Below are 19598 nucleotides of genomic sequence, written 5' to 3' on the forward strand. Positions count from 1 at the left end.
CGGCACCCCGTGGGGGCACGCGTGGGAGGATGCGGTGCTGACGGCCGGTGGGGGGGGGCTCCTCCGAGCTCTCACCCCAGGCAGTGCTTCCGAGGGCTTGTGTTGGGGGAAGGTCACGCGGAGACTTTGGGAGGCGAAAGTAACCCGTGGACGTTTGAGATCAAAATGGAGACCCAAGCAATGCCGCTTCCTGTCCTGGGAACCCATCCAAGCAGAAAGCGAAACCCTGGCGGGTTCCTGCCGCCTGAAGTCAAGGCTGGAATTAGCCTGGGTTTGGCGGCCTGGGGCGGGCAGGCAGCAGGCGGAGCTGGGCGGTCTCCACGCCCGCCGGTCCGCCTCTGCTCCCCGTTCCCGCCCTGCCCCCGGCCGGGGACGCGCACCCCGCTCCTTCCCCCTCACGGGTCCGTGTGCACGTGGCGTGCAGAGCGCCGCCCCAGCGTGCTGCCTGCCGTGTGCGGGAGCCACAAGGAGAGGGGCAGGGGAAGGAGAGGCTCAGGCCAGCCCTGCCCCCACTCTGCAGACCACACCCTCCATCCGTTGGGGTGGTGGCTCTGCCCGGGCTTTCTTGCACCCCGATGGACGCGGTGGGGCATCCTCTGTGCACACGCGTGTGGCGTGCCCTGGGCGTGGAGGGCAGCGCGCTGCAGAGCCGCCTCCTGCCCATGCACAGCCCAGCGCTGAGCACCGAGTGCTAATGGGTTCACGACCAGCTAATGGGTGCTAATGCGTCAGGTGGCACCGCCCCACCTTCCTTCCCCGGGGGGGGGGCTGGGCACGGTGGGGGGGCTGTGCCGAGCCGGCCTCTGCTGCTCCGCGCTCCTCGGTGTGCCGTGGCCTCTGCCCCCCCGTCCTCGGTGTGCCGTGGCCTCTGCCCCCCGTCCTCGGTGTGCCGTGGCCTCTGCCCCCCCGTCCTCGGTGTGCCGTGGCCTCTGCCCCCTCCGTGCTCCTCGGTGTGCCGTGGCCTCTGCCCCCCCTGTCCTCGGTGTGCCGTGGCCTCTGCCCCCCCATCCTCGGTGTGCCGTGGCCTCTGCCCCCCGTCCTCGGTGTGCCGTGGCCTCTGCCCCCTCCGTCCTCGGTGTGCCGTGGCCTCTGCCCCCTCCGTGCTCCTCGGTGTGCCGTGGCCTCTGCCCCCCCGTCCTCGGTGTGCCGTGGCCTCTGCCCCCTCCGTCCTCGGTGTGCCGTGGCCTCTGCCCCCTCCGTGCTCCTCGGTGTGCCGTGGCCTCTGCCCCCCCGTCCTCGGTGTGCCGTGGCCTCTGCCCCCCCCGTCCTCGGTGTGCCGTGGCCTCTGCCCCCCGTCCTTGGTGTGCCGTGGCCTCTGCCCCCCGTCCTCGGTGTGCCGTGGCCTCTGCCCCCCCGTCCTCGGTGTGCCGTGGCCTCTGCTCTGCTGGGTGGCGGCGTTGGGCTTTCAGCAGCTCTCCGTGTCCAGAGCCTGGTGTCTGTGGCTCGTGTCCCTGAGGGGTCCAGGCCAGGTGAGCGTGATGTCGCGGTGGCTGCAGGTTGCTCTGCCTCTTGTGGGTCTGCGCTGGCTTTCCCACACGCCCAGCGACGCCCAGGGGCCCTGGGCACCCTGCTCCCCCCCACCAGCGTGGCAGGGCTGTGGTAGAGGACGGCTTAGGGCTGATCCCAGAGTGCGTTTCCCTTTGGAGAAGGCGTTTACGAAGACACGGCAGCGTCACACTGGGGGATGGAAGACAACACAGAATAGACAGACAGGGGGACAGCAGGTGGCGCTGACAGGAGCACAGAGTCCCTGTCCCCAGGGAGGCAGGTCCCCGAAGCAGCTCTGGATTCAGCAGCTCTGTCCTGGGGGTCAGGGTTTCCAGTGTGTCCTGGAGTGTGTGACTCCGTGTCCCAGTGTGTCCTGGAGTGTGTGACTCCGTGTCCCAGTGTGTCCTGGAGTGTGTGACTCCGTGTCCCAGTGTGTCCTGGAGTGTGTGACTCCATGGCCCAGGAGTGTCCTCGAGTGTGTGACTCCGTGTCCCAGTGTGTCCTGGAGTGTGTGACTCCATGGCCCAGGCGTGTCCTCGAGTGTGTGACTCTGTGTCCCAGTGTGTTCTGGAGTGTGTGACTCCATGGCCCAGGCGTGTCCTCGAGTGTGTGACTCCGTGTCCCAGGCGTGTCCTCAAGTGGGGGACTCCGTGTCCCAGGTGTTCCAGTGTGTCCTCCAGTGGGTGACTCGGTGGCCCACATGTTCCACGGCCACGGGGACGCTGAGGCCAAGTGTGTGGCACGGTCCCTGATGGAAGGTTCCAGGGCCACGGGGCTCAAGCCGTGGCCCTGGGTGTTTGGGAGCTGGCTCTTGCTCAGCTGGTAGGGATTCGGGGGCTGCGCTGACCGGGCTGGTCCGCTCTCCTTGCTCCTCATGGAGCGAGCAGGGGCTCGCGTGGCCTGTCTGTCCCACAGGAGCAGGGCGAGGCCGCGGATTCTGCGGAGGCCAAACACAGGGCCAGGGAGGCCAGGCGGCACCTGTGCTTTTATCTTCTCTTTCTCAGAGCCAGAGCCGTGGGCGGCCTGGGCTCCGGCGCTGCTCATCGGTGTCTATAATTAATGCCGCGTGCCGCCTGCCCTCCCAGGAGAGAGCTGGCATTGTTCTTGAGCGCGCCAGGCCCGCGGTGCTTTCGGGGAATGGCTTTGTTCAGGCCCAGGTCACTGGCTCTGCCAGGGCCGCCCCCACACTGGCGTTTTCTCTCCAAGGGCGGACTTCGACGACACAGCCACCTACTCGGCAGTGGCCACCAACGCCCACGGCCAAGCGTCCACCAACGCCGCGGTGGTGGTGAGACGTGCGTATCTGGCATGAGGGGGAGGCCGGGGCTGGGGAGGCCGGGGCGGGGGGCGGGAGGCCGGGGCGGGGGAGGCCGGGGCGGGGGAGGCCGGGGCCGGGGGCGGGAGGCTGGCCCTTGCCCCTTCCTCGCCGCCATGTTCACGCAGCTGTCCTACAGGGTTCCGGGGGGACGAGGAGCCCTTCCATTCCGTGGGACTCCCGATCGGACGTGAGTGGATTTGCTTCCTTTGTGTGCACAGCCACGCTTGGTGACACTGCACGCCATGAAAACATGTGTTCCAATGCCCAAGCTTCTCTTTATCTAGTTTCTGTGAGTTGAGTCCCGGGTCTTACGCCTTCTACGCTCGTGTTCTACCGTGCGAGTCACTGCCTCGCGGGCCTCATTTTTGTGTTTGAGAAGAGATCTCACTAAGTTCGCCCAGACTGGCCTCAAAATGCCAATCCCCCCCGTGTCTGCCTCCCGATGCCAGGATTACCAGTGTGTACCACCCTTCCTGGTTCAAATATTAAGGAACGGTCCACATTTTCGTAGCTGGTACTAGAAGGTGACCGTGTGTTCCCCTGTCATTTATGACGGACTGGTGCGCTGAGACGCTGGCCAAGCCACCCCTCAGGGAGACTTGGCGGGCTCCGGGCCGGCGTGGCGGTGGGCTCCACGTCTGTGGTGAGGGTGGGCGTCTCTGGAAGCCCTGGTCTTTCTCAGCGGGCGGCACTTGGTGCGCACAGGGAGGCGTCGGTGTCCTTGCGGGACCACTGCCTCCGCGTGGGACCCGCCTCCCGGGCTCCCGGCCCGCCCTCCGCTCCCCTCTGTCCACGGCTCCGCCACGCTGCCCCACGGTGGCTCTGTCCCAGGCGTGCCTCTGCGCCTGGGCCGGGGACAGGAGGAGGCCCACCATGCCGGGACCCCCGGGACCGGGGCTTGAGGACCCCCTGGTGGTGTTTGCTCGCGGTTTATGGAGTGAGCTTAGGACTGGAGAAGGGGCTGGGGGTTCCCGGGAGGCTTTGCTTTGCCTTGATGGGAGGCCCCGTGTCGCATCCTGCGCACTGCACACACGTGCGAGGGCACAGACACTCGGGGACAGCCCTCGCGTGAGTGTCACATGCCGGTGACAAGCACCGTCTGCCGGGCTCACGTCTGCCCCCGCCCCGCAGTGCCCCTGTCGTCTGTGATTCCGTACACGCACTTCGATGTTCAGTTCCTGGAGAAATTTGGGGTCACCTTCAGAAGAGAAGGGGAGACTGTTACCCTCAAGTGCACACTGTTGGTGACACCAGACCTGAAGAGACTGCAGCCAAAGGCCGAGTGGTACCGTGACGGTGAGTGCCACGGCTTCCAGGCCACGGCAGAGTGTACTGTGGTGGTGAGTGCCACGGCTTCCAGGCCACGGCAGAGTGTACTGTGGTGGTGAGTGCCACGGCCTCCCAGGCCACGCCCGAGTGTACTGTGGTGGTGAGTGCCACGGCTTCCAGGCCACACCCGAGTGTACTGTGGTGGTGAGTGCCACGGGCTTCCAGGCCACACCCGAGTGTACTGTGGTGGTGAGTGCCACGGGCTCCCAGGCCACGGCTGAGTGTACTGTGGTGGTGAGTGCCACGGCCTCCCAGGCCACGCCCGAGTGTACTGTGGTGGTGAGTGCCACGGCTTCCAGGCCACGGCAGAGTGTACTGTGGTGGTGAGTGCCACGGCTTCCAGGCCACGGCAGAGTGTACTGTGACGGTGAGTGCCACGGCTTCCAGGCCACGGCAGAGTGTACTGTGGTGGTGAGTGCCACGGGCTTCCAGGCCACACCCGAGTGTACTGTGGTGGTGAGTGCCACGGGCTTCCAGGCCACGCCCGAGTGTACTGTGGTGGTGAGTGTCATGGCCTCCCGGGCCACGCCCGAGTGTACTGTGACGGTGAGTGCCACGGGCTTCCAGGCCACGGCTGAGTGTACTGTGGTGGTGAGTGCCACGGGCTTCCAGGCCACACCCGAGTGTACCGTGGTGGTGAGTGCCACGGGCTTCCAGGCCACACCCGAGTGTACCGTGGTGGTGAGTGCCACGGGCTTCCAGGCCACGGCAGAGTGTACTGTGGTGGTGAGTGCCACGGCCGCCCAGGCCACGGCAGAGTGTACTGTGGTGGTGAGTGCCACGGGCTTCCAGGCCACACCCGAGTGTACTGTGGTGGTGAGTGCCACGGGCTTCCAGGCCACGCCCGAGTGTACTGTGGTGGTGAGTGTCATGGCCTCCCGGGCCACGCCCGAGTGTACTGTGACGGTGAGTGCCACGGGCTTCCAGGCCACGGCTGAGTGTACTGTGGTGGTGAGTGCCACGGGCTTCCAGGCCACACCCGAGTGTACCGTGGTGGTGAGTGCCACGGGCTTCCAGGCCACACCCGAGTGTACCGTGGTGGTGAGTGCCACGGGCTTCCAGGCCACGGCAGAGTGTACTGTGGTGGTGAGTGCCACGGCCGCCCAGGCCACGGCAGAGTGTACTGTGGTGGTGAGTGCCACGGGCTTCCAGGCCACGGCTGAGTGTACTGTGGTGGTGAGTGCCACGGGCTTCCAGGCCACACCCGAGTGTACCGTGGTGGTGAGTGCCACGGGCTTCCAGGCCACACCCGAGTGTACCGTGGTGGTGAGTGCCACGGGCTTCCAGGCCACGGCAGAGTGTACTGTGGTGGTGAGTGCCACGGCCGCCCAGGCCACGGCAGAGTGTACTGTGGTGGTGAGTGCCACGGCCGCCCAGGCCACGCCCGAGTGTACTGTGGTGGTGAGTGCCACGGGCTCCCAGGCCACGCCCGAGTGTACTGTGGTGGTGAGTGCCACGGGCTTCCAGGCCACGGCAGAGTGTACTGTGGTGGTGAGTGCCACGGGCTTCCAGGCCACACCCGAGTGTACTGTGGTGGTGAGTGCCACGGGCTTCCAGGCCACGGCAGAGTGTACTGTGGTGGTGAGTGCCACGGCTTCCAGGCCACGGCTGAGTGTACTGTGGTGGTGAGTGCCACGGCCGCCCAGGCCACGGCTGAGTGTACTGTGGTGGTGAGTGCCACGGCTGCTCAGGCCACGGCTGAGTGTACTGTGGTGGTGAGTGCCACGGCCGCCCAGGCCACGGCTGAGTGTACCCCAGGCCGTGGCTGCGCTGTCCTTGTGTGCCTTGTTCGTGGGTGGGCTTTGCCCGTGAAGCAGGCTTCAGACCGTGGAGGCAGCGGAGGCCGTGGTCTCTCCTGGCTGTCTGGGATGGGGTGGGCGTGGGCGCGTGGGGAGGGCGAGTGCCGCCCCAGGGGGGCGGGGTCGGTGCCGAGCAGCCCCTGGCCCCGCCTTTTCCAGACGTCCCTGTGAAGGAGTCCAAGTGGACCCGGATGTTCTTCGGGGAGGGCCAGGCCTCGCTGAGCTTCAGCCACCTGCACAAGGACGACGAGGGCCTGTACACGCTGAGGATCGTGTCTCGGGGCGGCGTCAGCGACCACAGCGCCTTCCTGTTTGTCCGAGGTGTGCTGAGCACCTGGGCGGTGCGTCGGGGCCTGGGACGGGCCTGGGCGGAGGCGGGGGGAGGCCGGGGGACCCGGGGGCCCGGTCCCGCCCCTCCCGCTTCCCTGACCGGAGCCCAGCACGGGAGCCCTGCCTGTTAATTAGGAGGGACAGGCGCCCGGCCTCCGGGCCGCTCATCCTCACCGCCACCGGGCACTGGGGTGAGGGTGACATTGTGATCGCCGTCCGCTGTGGTCACCCCACGCCCTGGCTCAGTTCCTGGCCCAGCGTGGGGACAGCGCTCTGTCCACGTGAGAAGAGAAAAACACATCACGATGTCCCAGGCAGAGTCAGGCGTTCCAGGCCTGCGTGTTATCAGTTAGCACCTGTGAAAACAGAACAGGAAATACCTATCATGCGTGTGCAAACGTGTGCATGGGTCTGAGCGTATCTAAATGCTTGCCTCACACATAATCAAGTTCTTACAGCCACCGTGTGGGAGCCCCCAGAGCCCGCCGGCTCTGCGTTTTCAGCTCAGGAAGGGCTCCCCTCCTTTCTTGGCCCCAGGGGCCCTTCTCTGCACCCCCGTTCCCCGTGCAGGCTCTTCCAGGGGTGCGGCTGATGTCACTGCGGAGGGACAGTGGGGTGTGCTGAGCCCCCTGGCTCCTGCCAGGCTGTGCCGTCTGTCCCGAGCTGTGCGTGTCGGTGTGTGTCCTCCGTGTGAGCCCGTGTGCGCCCGTGTGTGTCACGCTTCCAGCAGCCGTGGCCCTCGGATAAACACAGGTTTTAGACGTGGAAGGCACCCCGCTCCATGCATTCTCGTTCTAATGGCTCTGCGACCTCTGTGTCCCTCGCAATAAAACCTGAAGCTCAAGCCCAGTGGCATTGTGATCTTGACCGGGCTGCGATACGAGCAGACAGGTTAACCCAGACGTCTGTCCACACGTTTCAGAAAGATGTTTAATCTCCCGTCGTCGTGAGGACTCTGAAACGGGAAGGTGTCTAAGGTGACATTCCTCAGGGACTAAAAAGGCCCAGCCGTTGTCAATAGCCAATTTCCGACTGCGTGCTGTGTCGTGGTCACGTGGGACTCAGAAGTAAACTTTGATAGTTTGGGTCCAATCACGAGAAAACAACAGATCTGAGCAGCGTCCTCGAGGATTAGATGTTCAGAGTTTCCGTGCATAAATACACGCAGACCACCCGACACCCTGCTACCAGGGCACGCGAGCGGATCTGAGGGCGGCTGGAGGCCACGGAGGGAGCGTGAGCACCACAGCCGGGGGGGGGGGGCGGCCAGGCTTCCCTGGGACGTCGCGCTGTCCGTGACTGGAACACGTGTCTCCCAGACGCTGACCCGCTGGTCACCGGGGCCCCCGGGGCTCCCATGGACCTACAGTGCCACGACGCCAACCGTGACTATGTCATCGTCACCTGGAAGCCGCCCAACACGACCACCGAGAGCCCGGTCCTCGGCTACTTCATCGACCGGTGAGTGTCCGCCCGTGGCCGTCCGTCCCCGGTGCACGCCCCGTGCACGCCCTCGGGGCCGCGTGGCCCAGCATTCCTGACTGGCCCGGGGTAGGCAGGGCGGGGTGGCTGTTCACCCCTGCTGACCAGGTGCGTGGTAACTCTCACCCGGTGCACCGGCACGTCGGGGGGAGCCCCACCGGGCTGGCTTCGGCGGAATCCGGAGAGGTGTTGGCCCGTGGCATCCAGGAGCAAGTCCAGTCAGCAGCCCCAGGCAAGCTCTGGTCCAGGGGCTGCGCTCCCCCAGGCCCAGCCTGGGCCCCCTGCGTGGAGACGGCTCCCCGTGCCTCGGCCCTGGAGGTCACAGGTCACTGCGGCCACCACGCTGCGGGCCTTCCCTCCTGCCAACAGGGCTTCCGGCTTCCAGTGAAAAACATTGGAGCTCCAAAGCAAAGTACTGGAATTTACCTCTGACTTAGAGCCTAAATGCAGCTCATCGAACCCAATAGAGGTGTTTTGTTTTTTTTATTAAATAACCAATTGAGTTTTAAGTCCTTGTACTTGGTATAACTTACAGAGCCTGAAAAGAACGTTGGTCAGTACTAAGGGGTTGATTGGATGCAGAATTTATGCCTCAAATGTAAATTTCAAGCACTGGAAGGAACTGTAGTTAAAATGTGTTCAGAAGTGAGGCAGAGGGTGGTCTATGAGGCTACAGAAGAGCGGGGTCCTGGCAGCAGTGTAAGATGTTATATGTGCAACACAATACATAAAATAAGGTACTTACTTGGAAAAATATATTGGTGTCTTCTTGTTCTCTTTTGAACACCAACAAAGCTGTTGGTTTAGCTAAATGATTCACCAAGGAGATAGTATTTTCTCACATCAGAGATACGTTCAGAGTGAACTGTTCAATGTTTACCTTGACTTAAATAAAAGCAATCAACCAACCAGCCAGCCAGCCAGCCAGCCAACCAACCAACCAACCAGCCAAAAACTACCTTCTGTTGTCCATGGACATCTGTTAATATTTCCAAGTATATCGTCGAAGTTCTTTCGTGTACTGACTGCCTCAGTGAATACGTCACGGTCCTTCCCCCTCATACGAAGTGCTGAAGTAACAGAAATTTCTAGAATGTACAGGACATCTCCTGACTTCACTGTGGCCTGTGCACCGCCCGTTTCTGATTTAAGTCGAGTTCCCTGTGAGCCCTAGTTAACACGGGCCAGGGGTGTAGACAGAGGGCGTCCATCCGTCCGTCCGTCCGTCTGTCTGTCTGCCTGTGTGTCTATCACCTCTCCATCACCTGTCACCCCGCGCCCACACCATCTGTCTCCAGGAAGCCATCTGCCTAGCCCCCTGTGTCGATGCAGGTCGACACTGCCCATGCGCGTCGCTGCTCGCGCGGCGCGGCTCTCTGCGGACGCGGGGCGCACCGGGGCGCTCGGCGGGCGGCCGCGCGCGTTCCCTCATCTTTCCCGTCCTCCGTTTGAAGGTGCGAAGTGGGGACGAGTAACTGGGTCCAGTGTAACGACGCCCCCGTGAAGATCTGCAAGTACCCCGTCACGGGGCTCTTCGAAGGCAGGTCTTACGTGTTCCGGGTGCGGGCGGTCAACAGCGCGGGCGTCAGCCGCCCCTCCAGAGTCTCCGATGCCGTGGCCGCCCTCGACCCTCTTGACCTCAGAAGGTTACAAGGTAGGCGGCTGGGGTTCAAGTTCCAGGCGTGGCCCGGTCCTCTGCGATCCCAGTGTGCGTGTGTCCCAAGAGCACCGTTACCGCCGAGCGAGTGGACGACGGTCCCACTGCGGTGGCCGTCTCCCCCGGACCCCACGCCAGCGCGTGGGGGTGGCCGTCTCCCCCGGACCCCACGCCAGCGCGTGGGGGTGGCCGTCTCCCCCGGGCCCCACGCCAGCGCGTGGGGGTGGCCGTCTCCCCGGGCCCCACGCCAGCGCGTGGGGGTGGCCGTCTCCCCCGGACCCCACGCCAGCGCGTGGGGGTGGCCGTCTCCCCCGGGCCCCACGCCAGCGGCGTGGGGGTGGCCGTCTCCCCCGGGCCCCACGCCAGCGCGTGGGGGTGGCCGTCTCCCCGGGCCCCACGCCAGCGCGTGGGGGTGGCCGTCTCCCCGGGCCCCACGCCAGCGCGTGGGGGTGGCCGTCTCCCCCGGGCCCCACGCCAGCACGTGGGGGTGGCCGTCTCCCCGGGCCCCACGCCAGCGCGTGGGGGTGGCCGTCTCCCCCGGGCCCCACGCCAGCGCGTGGGGGTGGCCGTCTCCCCGGGCCCCACGCCAGCGCGTGGGGGTGGCCGTCTCCCCCGGGCCCCACGCCAGCACGTGGGGTCGGGCTGCCCCTCACGCCGCACTGATCCGGCGCGGAGGCACGGAAGGGAGCCTCCTCCGTGTGCGGTGACGGAATTCCACGGTGAGCTCAGGAGGCCACCGCGGCGGTTGTGTGTCTGCGTCTTAACTTCGCCTGACACTGGGTCCTTACTGGGGTCGGGCCTCCACGTGGACGACTCTATTTCCCTTGCCCCTGTGGTTCCTGGAAACCACGGTGAAGAGCAGAGGCGTGCCGAGCAGGGACGGGAACGCAACCAAACCCCAACTCCGCTCTCCCGAGGGCTCTTGGACAGACCCGGTGCAGAGCCGGCTCCAACCTTTCCCCAGATCAGGAGAACTGTCTCCTTTCGGGAGTGTTGGCCCTCAAGTTCAGCATCACCTTTTCCCCCGGCAGCTATTCGTCTGGAGGGAGAGAAAGAGATCGTGATCTACCAGGATGACCTTGAAGGTGAGCAGCTCTCCTGCTCCATTCGGGACTGGGGACGGTGGCTCCAGAGGAGAGGCGGACGTGGGCTTAACCTCACCACGTAGGGAGGACCGGGGATGGCTAGAAGACCTGCCGCGTTGGTCTGCTCCCCTTTGTCATTTTAAAGCAGGGTCTCCTTGGGTCTCTTTTAAAAGATCTTTAGAGAGAGAATGAGATCTTACGCTATGTTTTTAAGAAAACGGTGTCTGGGTTCAAGGGCTTGCTACGAAGGAGTCCCTTTTTCTACATTTTTAGTTTTAATTTTTAAACATAAGCTGTTTTTTTGCTTTAGCTATTAAGTGAGTTAGAAGTTATTTTTTTTGCAGTATGAATGCTTTAATGAAATATGACCTCATTACCTTGGCTACTTATGAACTTTAGATATACCAATATTTTTAACCGCCTGGATAGATTCAAATAAAACCATCTTGGAACAGAGGCTGGAACATTTGCTTAAAAATCTAACAAGTAGAAAGGGAACAAACAGTTTTTTAAAAGTACTTTCTTGTGAAGCACACAGTTCGATCTTTGAGTGAAGGCGGAACTGTTAGGAAGTCAGTCCATCTCGCGGCCATTCTCATAAACAACTGAGAGCTCACCGCTGGTCGCCGCTAAGTGGTGAGCTCCCTCCTCACCCTGGGTCTGTGGTCCAAAGGCAACGGTCCTCCTTCCAGGTGGAAACCTGTTCCTTTTGTCTGTTAAGAATTGTTCCCCAGCCGTTTTGGACTTTTTACTGTCTTTGTACTCATTTAGTTCTTGGTTGCCCAGTGCCTTCCTTCAAACAAACGTTTTAATTCTCATCAGTGTCCCGCCCCCCACCCCTTCCCTCTCCCGTGGTCCGGGGCTTGAACTCAGGGCCGGGACACCGTCCCTGACTGACCGTTAATGCGCAGGGCTAGCGCTTTTTCTCCGGAGCCACTGCTCCAGTTCTGGCTTTTGGGTGGTTAATTGGTGGTAAGAGTCTCACAGACTTCCTTGCCTGGGCTGGCTTTGAACCTTGATCCTCAGGTCTTAGTCTCCTGAGTAGCTAGGATTCCGGGGGTGAGCCACCAGCACCTGGCTCAATGCTCTTTTTTTTTTTTTTTTTTAAATGCTGTCTACTCTTCCTGGTATTTCTTGAATTACTTTCCTGAAAGATGGACACAGAATACTTGGAAAGGCCCCTATCCCCCCTCTGCCCGCCTCCGTGAGCCCCCCGTGGCCCCGGGCCTTTCCAGGCCTCAGCTCCGGCTCTCCTGTCAGGGTTGGGCTGTCTGCAGATCTTCCAGAGCCCTGGCCTTGCAGAGTGGCCCCCACTGCAGCGGAGCTGTCTGCACTTTCCTGGACACAAGCCGACTCCCTGCTTGAAATTCAACCCGCTGGCCAGGCTGATCCTAGATCAGGCCTCAATCCCTCTAAAGTCCCCGTGTTCTGCAACGGGACTCATGAGACGAAACCCAATCTTGTTTTGTGCTGTTTCCCTGTGGCCGTTAGTCCCGCCGGGGCAACTGGATAATGTGAAGGGCACAGAGACGTCCCGGGAATGGCTCAAACCATGTTAATCATGTGCTAATCCAATTCGAAGCTCGTAACGTTTTGTATCACAATGAAGGGACCGTGGCTCTGGAGACCTCTTCCATATGAGACTCTCCCATAAACCAAACACAATCTCTGTTACCTCGCATCCTATAAGAAGAATGTAGCGCCAAGAGAGCAGGGGTACTGGGTGTCTTGGATTGTGAAAGCCCATCCCTGCTACCCGCAGAGGGCTCAACGGCCCTGCCGGAGTTCAGGCCCAGGCCTGCCGCTGGGGCAGGTCTCTCAGGGAGGGCGGAGCAGCTGTGGTGCTGAGGAAGCTGATGCAGAATGGAAGTGCTCTGGGCCACAGATTGGAGGCGGCAGCTAGGGGCCACCAGTGCGCGTGGCCCTCCACAGAGCCCGGAGCTGGTCCCTGCACGGCCCCCAGTGCAGTGTGTGTGGGGGTCTCCCGGGAAAATTCTTCCCCCTGCCTGCAGAAACTCTGAAGGCCATTTGGACGGGGCTGTGATGACCTAGCTGATCTTGGAATAAAAATAAGCGGTACTCTTTTCCTGAGCCTTAGACTCGGGTTCTGAGGAGCAGTCCTTGGTGCTGTGGGCCTTCTCTGAGTAGAAGCAGCTCAGGGCAGCCTGGGGTCTGGGCCTGGGCCGGGCTGTGGGGGGCACAGGGTCCCTGGGACGTCTTTACGGGGGGCTGGGCTGCGGGGGGCACAGGGCCCCTGGGACGTCTTCACGGAGGGGGGGGCTGGGCCGGGCTGCGGGGGGCACAGGGTCCCTGGGATGTCTTCACAGGGGCTGGGGCGGGGCCTGGGCCGGGCTGCAGGGGGCACAGGGCCCCTGGGACGTCTTCACTGGGGCTGGGGTGGGCTGCGGCGGTCACAGGGTCCCTGGGACGTCTTCACGGGGGGCTGGGCCGGGCTGCGGGGGCACAGGGCCCCTGGGACGTCTTCACTGGGGCTGGGGTGGGCTGCGGCGGTCACAGGGTCCCTGGGACGTCTTCGTGGGGGGCTGGGGTGGGCTTCGGGGGGCACAGGGTCACTGGGATGTCTTCACGGGGGGCTGGGCCGGGCTGCGGGGGCACAGGGTCCCTGGGACGTCTTCACGGGGGGCTGGGCCGGGCTGCGGGGGGCACAGGGTCCCTGGGACGTCTTCACGGGGGGCTGGGCCGGGCTGCGGGGGGCACAGGGTCCCTGGGACGTCTTCACGGGGGCTGGGGCAGGGCCTGGGCCGGGCTGCGGGGGCACAGGGTCCCTGGGACGTCTTCACGGGGGGCTGGGCCGGGCTGCGGGGGGCACAGGGTCCCGCGCTCACTGCATCCATGGCTCCCGCAGGCGATGTTCAGATCCCGGGCCCTCCCACGAACGTGCAGGCCGCAGAGATCAGCCGGAACTATGTGGTCCTCAGCTGGGAGCCCCCGAGCCCCCGCGGGAAGGAGCCCTTGATGTACTTCATCGAGAAGGTGAGGGCGGGCGGGCTCGCGGGCTCTGCGCAGCGGATCTTAGGCCGCCCTGTTTTCTGGGCTTGACCCAGGCGCCCTGACCCCGTCAGCCACTGCAGTCCGCGGGGAGCACGGTTGCTCAGGGGGAGGGGGAGCTGTGGGAGGAGCTGTGGGGTAGGCCTGGGGCGGAGTCAGGGCGGATCGGGGGTGGAGCCAGGGGGACGACCCAGGTAGGAGCTGGGAGGGGTGGGAGGAGGGGGGCGGAATCGGGCGAGGCTGGGCAGGGGCGGAGCCAGGGCGGATCCAGGGGGGGGGCCTGGGAGGATAGGGGCGGATCTGGGGTGGGGATGGGGCGGGGCCTGGGGCAGGGGCGGAGCCTGGGAGGATCTGGGGTGGAGCTGGGCCGGGGCGGGGCCTGGGAGGATGGTGGGGGATCCAGGGCAGAGCTGGGGTGGGGATGGGGCGGGGCCTTGGACGGGGCGGGGGCCGGGGAGGAGCCAGAGGGCAGAGCCAGGCCAGGGACAGGGCGGGTTCGGGGGCGGAGCTGAGGTGGGGATGGGGCGGGGCCTTGGACGGGGCGGGGCCGGGGAGGAGCCAGAGGGCAGAGCCAGGGTATGGTCGGGCGGGGCCGGGGGCGGGGCCGGGGCGGGGCCGGGGCGGGGCCGGGGGCGGGGCGGGGCCGGGGGCGGGGCCGGGGGCGGGGCCGGGGCCTGGGCCGCGTGTCTAGGGCCAGCCATCTCCCCATGGCGGCGCTCTCTGTGCGGCGGGCGCCGCCGCGTGCCCCGTGCCGCGTGCGAGGTGCCCTGGGCCGGCGGCCGCCGCCCTCAAGTCCGAGGCCCCTGCACGCGGCCCTGCGGGCCTGGAGGACGCGGCTCTGGCCTGGGCTCTCGGAGGGAGCGTGGGGACGGCAGGCTGGGGTCCCCTGCTCCGGAGGGAGCGCCCGCTCCGCGTGTCCAGCCCGCCCCTGCGGCCTGCGCCCGGCTGCCCGAGCCCGCCCGCCCCGGCGCCCAGGGCCGTCCAGGGCCGTCCGCGGGCCCCGCTCGCACTGCGTGGCCCCGGCCGTCAGTGGCCGGGTGTCCCCCCGCCCCGCCCACGGCGCGAGCTGTGCCCTCCTGCCCTCCTGTCCTCCCCGCAGTCCGCCGTGGGGAGCGGCAGCTGGCAGCGCGTCAACGCCCAGACGGCCGTGCGCTCTCCCCGGTTCGCCGTCTTCGACCTGGCCGAGGGAAAGCCCTACGTGTTCCGCGTTCTCTCGGCCAACAAGCACGGCCTGAGCGACCCGTCGGAGATCACAGCCCCCGTCCAGGCGCAGGACACCATCGGTAAGCCTCGCCGGGGTCTCGCGGGGGGGGGGGGGGGACGGGGTCCCAGCGTGGGCCCCGAGTTCCGTCACCTCGCCACGCTAGCAGAGAGCGTGAGACTTCTGACCCGGCCCTGGCCGAGGTGACGCCCCGGGGCTCCCCAGAGCCCTTCGTCCCCGAGTAACACGCCCGATGCCAGGAGCCCCGCTCTGAGCGCCCGCAGACCTCGCCCATCTCCCTCACTCGCCCATCTCCCTCGCGCTGGATTTTGCAAGAAAGTCAGCCGCCTCGATGAACAGGTGGCAAGCCGGCCCTCGGGATGGAGGCACTGGCTGCTCCCTGTTCATCTGGGTCTAATCCAGCTGGGATCAGTGGCTCACACCCATCATCCCAGCCATTGGAGAGATGGAGATTGGAAGGATCACCGTTCAAGGCCAACCTGGGCCCGCTACCCACGCAGATCAGGCCCAGGGCAGGGGTGCTCGCCTGCCGTCTGGCTAGGTGGGAGGCGTGAATGGGAGGATTTGGGTGATCCAGCCCAGCCAGAGCGTACGCGTGAGACACTCACCGAAAGATAATGAACCCAAAGAGGGCCCGGCTCAAACGGCAGACCACCCACCTGACACAAACAACCCCGACCAGAGCGCAGGCGGACGCGGCTCTCACACTGAGCCCAGGACCTGGCCAGGCTCCTGGCCAAGGCGGCGGGTGACGCGGGCGGCAGGACCTGAGTCCACAGCCTGTCACCCTGGCGTGCGGGAGGGACATAGGACGGTCAGGTCGTGATTTCGTTCCGAGTCCCCTTATTCCCCGTTCTCCCAAGTGGGGGTGGGCATCTCGAGCAAGGCTGTTTCCCAGTGCGGCAAGTTCTTCCTGGGGCCGATTTCCTCCCATCCCTTCAGAGTCTGGCGGGCCGCAGGGAGACCCCCTGCAGCTCCTCCTGGCCGCTCCCCGCGCCCCAGCGTAAGCCGCGTCTGCAGCCTCCAGCTGGGCTGGCACCTGCCGGGGAGGGGAGGCGGCCGTCGGCTCTGACCACCCGCCCCGCCCTCCTGCTGCCCTGCAGCTGTCCCTTCTGCCCCTGGCCGCGTGCTGGCATCCCGGAACACCAAGACGTCGGTCGTGGTGCAGTGGGACAGACCCAAGCAGGAGGAGGACCTCCTGGGCTACTACGTGGACTGCTGCGTGGCCGGAACCAACCTGTGGGAGCCGTGCAACCACAAGCCAATCAGCTACAACAGGTGCCTCTCCCCCCAGCCTGCCCCTGCCAGGGCTCTGCCGGGGACAGAGGTCGAGCCTAGGCCCTGGGTGACACCCGCAGTGACAGGCCCCGTCCACGGCACCCTAGGTGACGCCCGCAGTGACAGGCCCCGTCCACAGTGACAGACCCCACCCATAGCACCCTGGGTGACACCGCAGTGGCAGGCCTCCACCCACGGGGCCCTGTAGACACATCAGCTGGCTGGGGCCCTCGAGGGGCAGGGGGCACTCAGAGCTGGGCACAGGGGGGTCAGGCCTGCTCCCCAGCCTGGAGTGCGGGTTTTACCCTGGCACCCTCCTGTCCGCCTCTGTGCCTCCTGTGTGATGTGCTTCATAGGAAAGCGTGGAGTTGGCGGAGTCACCCTGTGCAGGGGTGGGTGCCGAGAGCTGTGCCCCTTTTTCTTCTCTTAACCCCCCCCCATGCATTATAAAAGGCCACGCCTAGGAGAGAAGGGCGGCTGCTGAGGGGGTGGCCGCTGGACAGCTCACGGTGGATGGCTGGGACGCAGCAGGGTTGCTCCGGCTCAGGCTGGGTGGTGTTCTTGAGCAGGAGTGTGCAAGTGGGCAGTGAATACCGTTGACTGTGAGAGATCCGCGGCGATGGCCCCGCTTTGCTGAGTTTCTGCCGCGTGCAAAGCACAGGCGCGAGTTCTTCCCGCACCGCCTCCTGTTTGCCACCCGCAAGGGGCGCGGGGAGGCTCTGTTTGCTCTCTGATTCTCCAGGTGGGATGGGACATCGTAGGTCCGGGGGGTGCCAGAGCCCGCACTCCCCGCTGGCCTGTGGCCCTGCTTCCACGGCAGGCAGGGTGATGGCCCCCCCTCAACCCCCGGTGGTAGATCACCAGGTCCTGTAGACCAGGCGCGCAAGTGGAGCAATTCCCGGACAGGGGCGCTGAACATGGCGGACTGGGTGCTCTTGCGTTTCAGCTCGCGCTCTGGGCGAGCAAAGCACACTCGAGTCACACCGCGCCACCGTTCCTCGTTCTTCAGGTTCGTGGTGCACGGCCTGAGCACGGGCGAGCGGTACATCTTCCGGGTCAAGGCCGTCAACGCGGTGGGGGCCAGCGAGAACTCGCAGGAGTCGGAGGTCATCAAGGTCCAGGCTGCCCTCGGTACGTAGCTCAGGGGCCGGTGGCTGGGTGGTGTTTCTCTAGACTCTGTCCTCTGCGTGAGGAGCTGTGGCACTGTCCGGGCCTGTGCAGCTCTGGCGGAACGTCTCACTAGCGGGCCGCTCGTCTCTGAAGTGCCGGAGGGGGGAATGATCGTAGGCTCACGATACCCAAATTAAAGATGGCCAGCTTTGCTGCCACCGCGCGTGCCCAACCCCCAGCCCTGGCACGGGCTCGCCTGCCGCAGGACATCGTTTCCCTCTCAGAACCCCGGCCGAGGTGCTCACGATGACCTTCACGGGTGCGTGTGCGTGTGTCAGTGTGGGCCTGTCGTTGTGATCTGAGATACTGAAAATGCCTGCTTTTAAGTTAAGGTTTTTAATCTGCCTATGTTAGTGGCACAGGTAGTTGTTCATCCACCCCTTCTGCACACACACCCCCTGATCAACCCCCTCCACCTCACTCCCTCGCCCTCCCAGCCCCTAGGGCGTTTTCAGGGGCGTTCCTGTCCTATTTTCACAAATCACGTGAAGCACATCAGCCCTATTCACCTGAGAAGCTGCTCGTTGGGTCAAGCCGGGCCACAGGGCTCATCGCCACCCCTCTGTCACGCGTGCTGTGCCATTGCACGTGTGCAGGCGCGACCCGAAACGCAGATGCGAGTCACAGCGTTGTCTTCTCACTCCCTCCGTGCTCTTCGGCCCCCGTTGAATGCGTGGACGTCCTCGGAGTTAAGAGTCCCCCCCCCTCCGCGGTGCCGTCCGTGCTCGGGCTTGGGCACCGGGGGCTGGGAGCTCCCGGCGGGGCCCGGGAGGGCCCAGGAGCCCACTTGCTGGTGCAGTGCCGCGTCTCCCCTCCCTCTCCTCAGGAGCGGTGTGCGGGCATTCCCATTCACCACTCCTGCCGCGGAGAGCCAGCGGTGTGCTCCTTCCGTGGGGAGCACTGTTCATTTGTGTCCCCCCTCACGCCTCAGAGTCAGGGGACTTAACCGTTAGGAGCAAACACCTTCGCCCTCTCCGCCTCCTCCCACCCCGACACGGTGTTCGGTGCGAGGCGCGGCCAGGCCCGCCTGCATCGCTCCAGGCGGGAGGTCAGGACGCGGGCAAGGCTGACTTACCGGGATGGGGCCAGGGAAGATTGGGAAGCTCCTCTCAGAGGGCCCTTCACGGGCCAGGGAGGCAGCCTCGCCTCACCTCGCCTCTCCTCTCCTCTCCTCTCCTCTCCTCCCCCCTCCCCTCCCCCGTTCCCTCCCCTCCCCTCCTCCTCCCCCTCCCTTCCCCCTCCCCCCGTCCCCTCCCCTCCCCTCCCCTCCCCTCCCCTCCCCTCCCCCTCCCCCTCCCTTCCCCCTCCCCCCGTCCCCTCCCCTCCCCTCCCCTCCCCTCCCCTCCCCTCCCCCTCCCCCTCCCTTCCCCCTCCCCCCGTCCCCTCCCCTCCCCTCCCCTCCCCTCCTCGCTCCCCTCAGTGCCCGGGAGGCGGCCTCTCCTCTCCTCTCCTCCCCTCCCCCTCCCCTCCCCCTCCCCCTCCCCCTTCCCCCTCCCCTCCCCTCCTCTCCTCGCTCCCCTCAGTGCCCGGGAGGCGGCCTCTCCTCTCTAGGGTGCAGAGCAGAGTCCAGCAGCCGCTAACCTCGTTTCATCCACACGCTGGCAGGTGCATGTAGGGTGACCAATGACTGTATTTTCCTCAGGTTTTTTTTTTTATCATGAAGGTGCTGTCATGGGGGGTCAGGGTGACACGAGTCAGGCAGGGTGTGTTTCCCCTTCCCGACTGCACCGTGAAGAAGCTGCTTTCCACGCACCCCCTTGAAGGAGAGCCCTGAGCAGGCGCACGGGCGCAGGCTGTCGGGGGTGGGTGGGTGGGTGGGTGGGGCCACCGACGGGGGCGCAGGCTGTCGGGGGTGGGTGGGTGGGTGGGTGGGGCCACCGACGGGGCGCCGGGGGCAGCTTGCTGGGGACCGGCGCCCTCCCCTCTGCTGCCCCTGTGGCTCTGGGGCGGGAGCTCCGGGGGCACAGATGCGGTGCGGGGCTCGGACCTGGCTCACTCTCGTCCCCCCCCACCCCTGCCCGGCAGCCGCCCCGTCCCACCCCTACGGGATCACCCTGCTGAGCTGCGACGGCCAGTCCATGACGCTCGGCTGGAAGGTGCCGAGATTCAGCGGCGGCTCCGCCATCCTGGGCTACTACCTGGACAAGCGCGAGGCTCTTCACCGGAACTGGCACGAGGCCAGCGCCTCACCTGTCCAGGACAGGATCTTCACGGTTGGTCGCCCTCTGTTTGTTTGCTTTCGCCTGGGTGACGGCGGCCTGGCAGACCCCGTCCCTGCTTTGGAGGGCGCGGCGCTGGGTTGTTTACTTCTGCCTGGGTGACGGCGGCCCCTGGCAGGCTCTGTCCCTGGTTTAGAGTGCAGGGGTGTTAGGTAGTTGGATATGGAAACAGAAGTGGATTAGAAGCCCAGGCGCCGTGAGAGCATGCCACT

General features: G+C 65.1%; 1 protein-coding gene across 2 annotated transcripts in view; it reads left to right on the plus strand.

Moving 5' to 3' along the window:
- Myom2 (myomesin 2) overlaps nucleotides 1–19598 on the plus strand; it is a 60463-nt gene that overhangs the window by 12626 nt on the left and 28239 nt on the right. For both annotated transcript variants that reach the window (XM_048330705.1, XM_048330704.1), the window contains exons 7-18: nucleotides 2695–2783; nucleotides 2943–2993; nucleotides 3938–4102; nucleotides 6094–6255; nucleotides 7584–7725; nucleotides 9201–9400; nucleotides 10435–10488; nucleotides 13355–13482; nucleotides 14597–14780; nucleotides 15823–15997; nucleotides 17007–17128; nucleotides 19193–19380. In XM_048330705.1, coding sequence (XP_048186662.1) covers nucleotides 2695–2783; nucleotides 2943–2993; nucleotides 3938–4102; nucleotides 6094–6255; nucleotides 7584–7725; nucleotides 9201–9400; nucleotides 10435–10488; nucleotides 13355–13482; nucleotides 14597–14780; nucleotides 15823–15997; nucleotides 17007–17128; nucleotides 19193–19380 — 1660 coding nt within the window. The remainder of the gene's footprint in view (nucleotides 1–2694; nucleotides 2784–2942; nucleotides 2994–3937; nucleotides 4103–6093; nucleotides 6256–7583; nucleotides 7726–9200; nucleotides 9401–10434; nucleotides 10489–13354; nucleotides 13483–14596; nucleotides 14781–15822; nucleotides 15998–17006; nucleotides 17129–19192; nucleotides 19381–19598) is intronic.

This window comes from Perognathus longimembris, chromosome 21 (assembly GCF_023159225.1).
Source record: "Perognathus longimembris pacificus isolate PPM17 chromosome 21, ASM2315922v1, whole genome shotgun sequence".
NCBI lineage: Eukaryota > Metazoa > Chordata > Mammalia > Rodentia > Heteromyidae > Perognathus > Perognathus longimembris.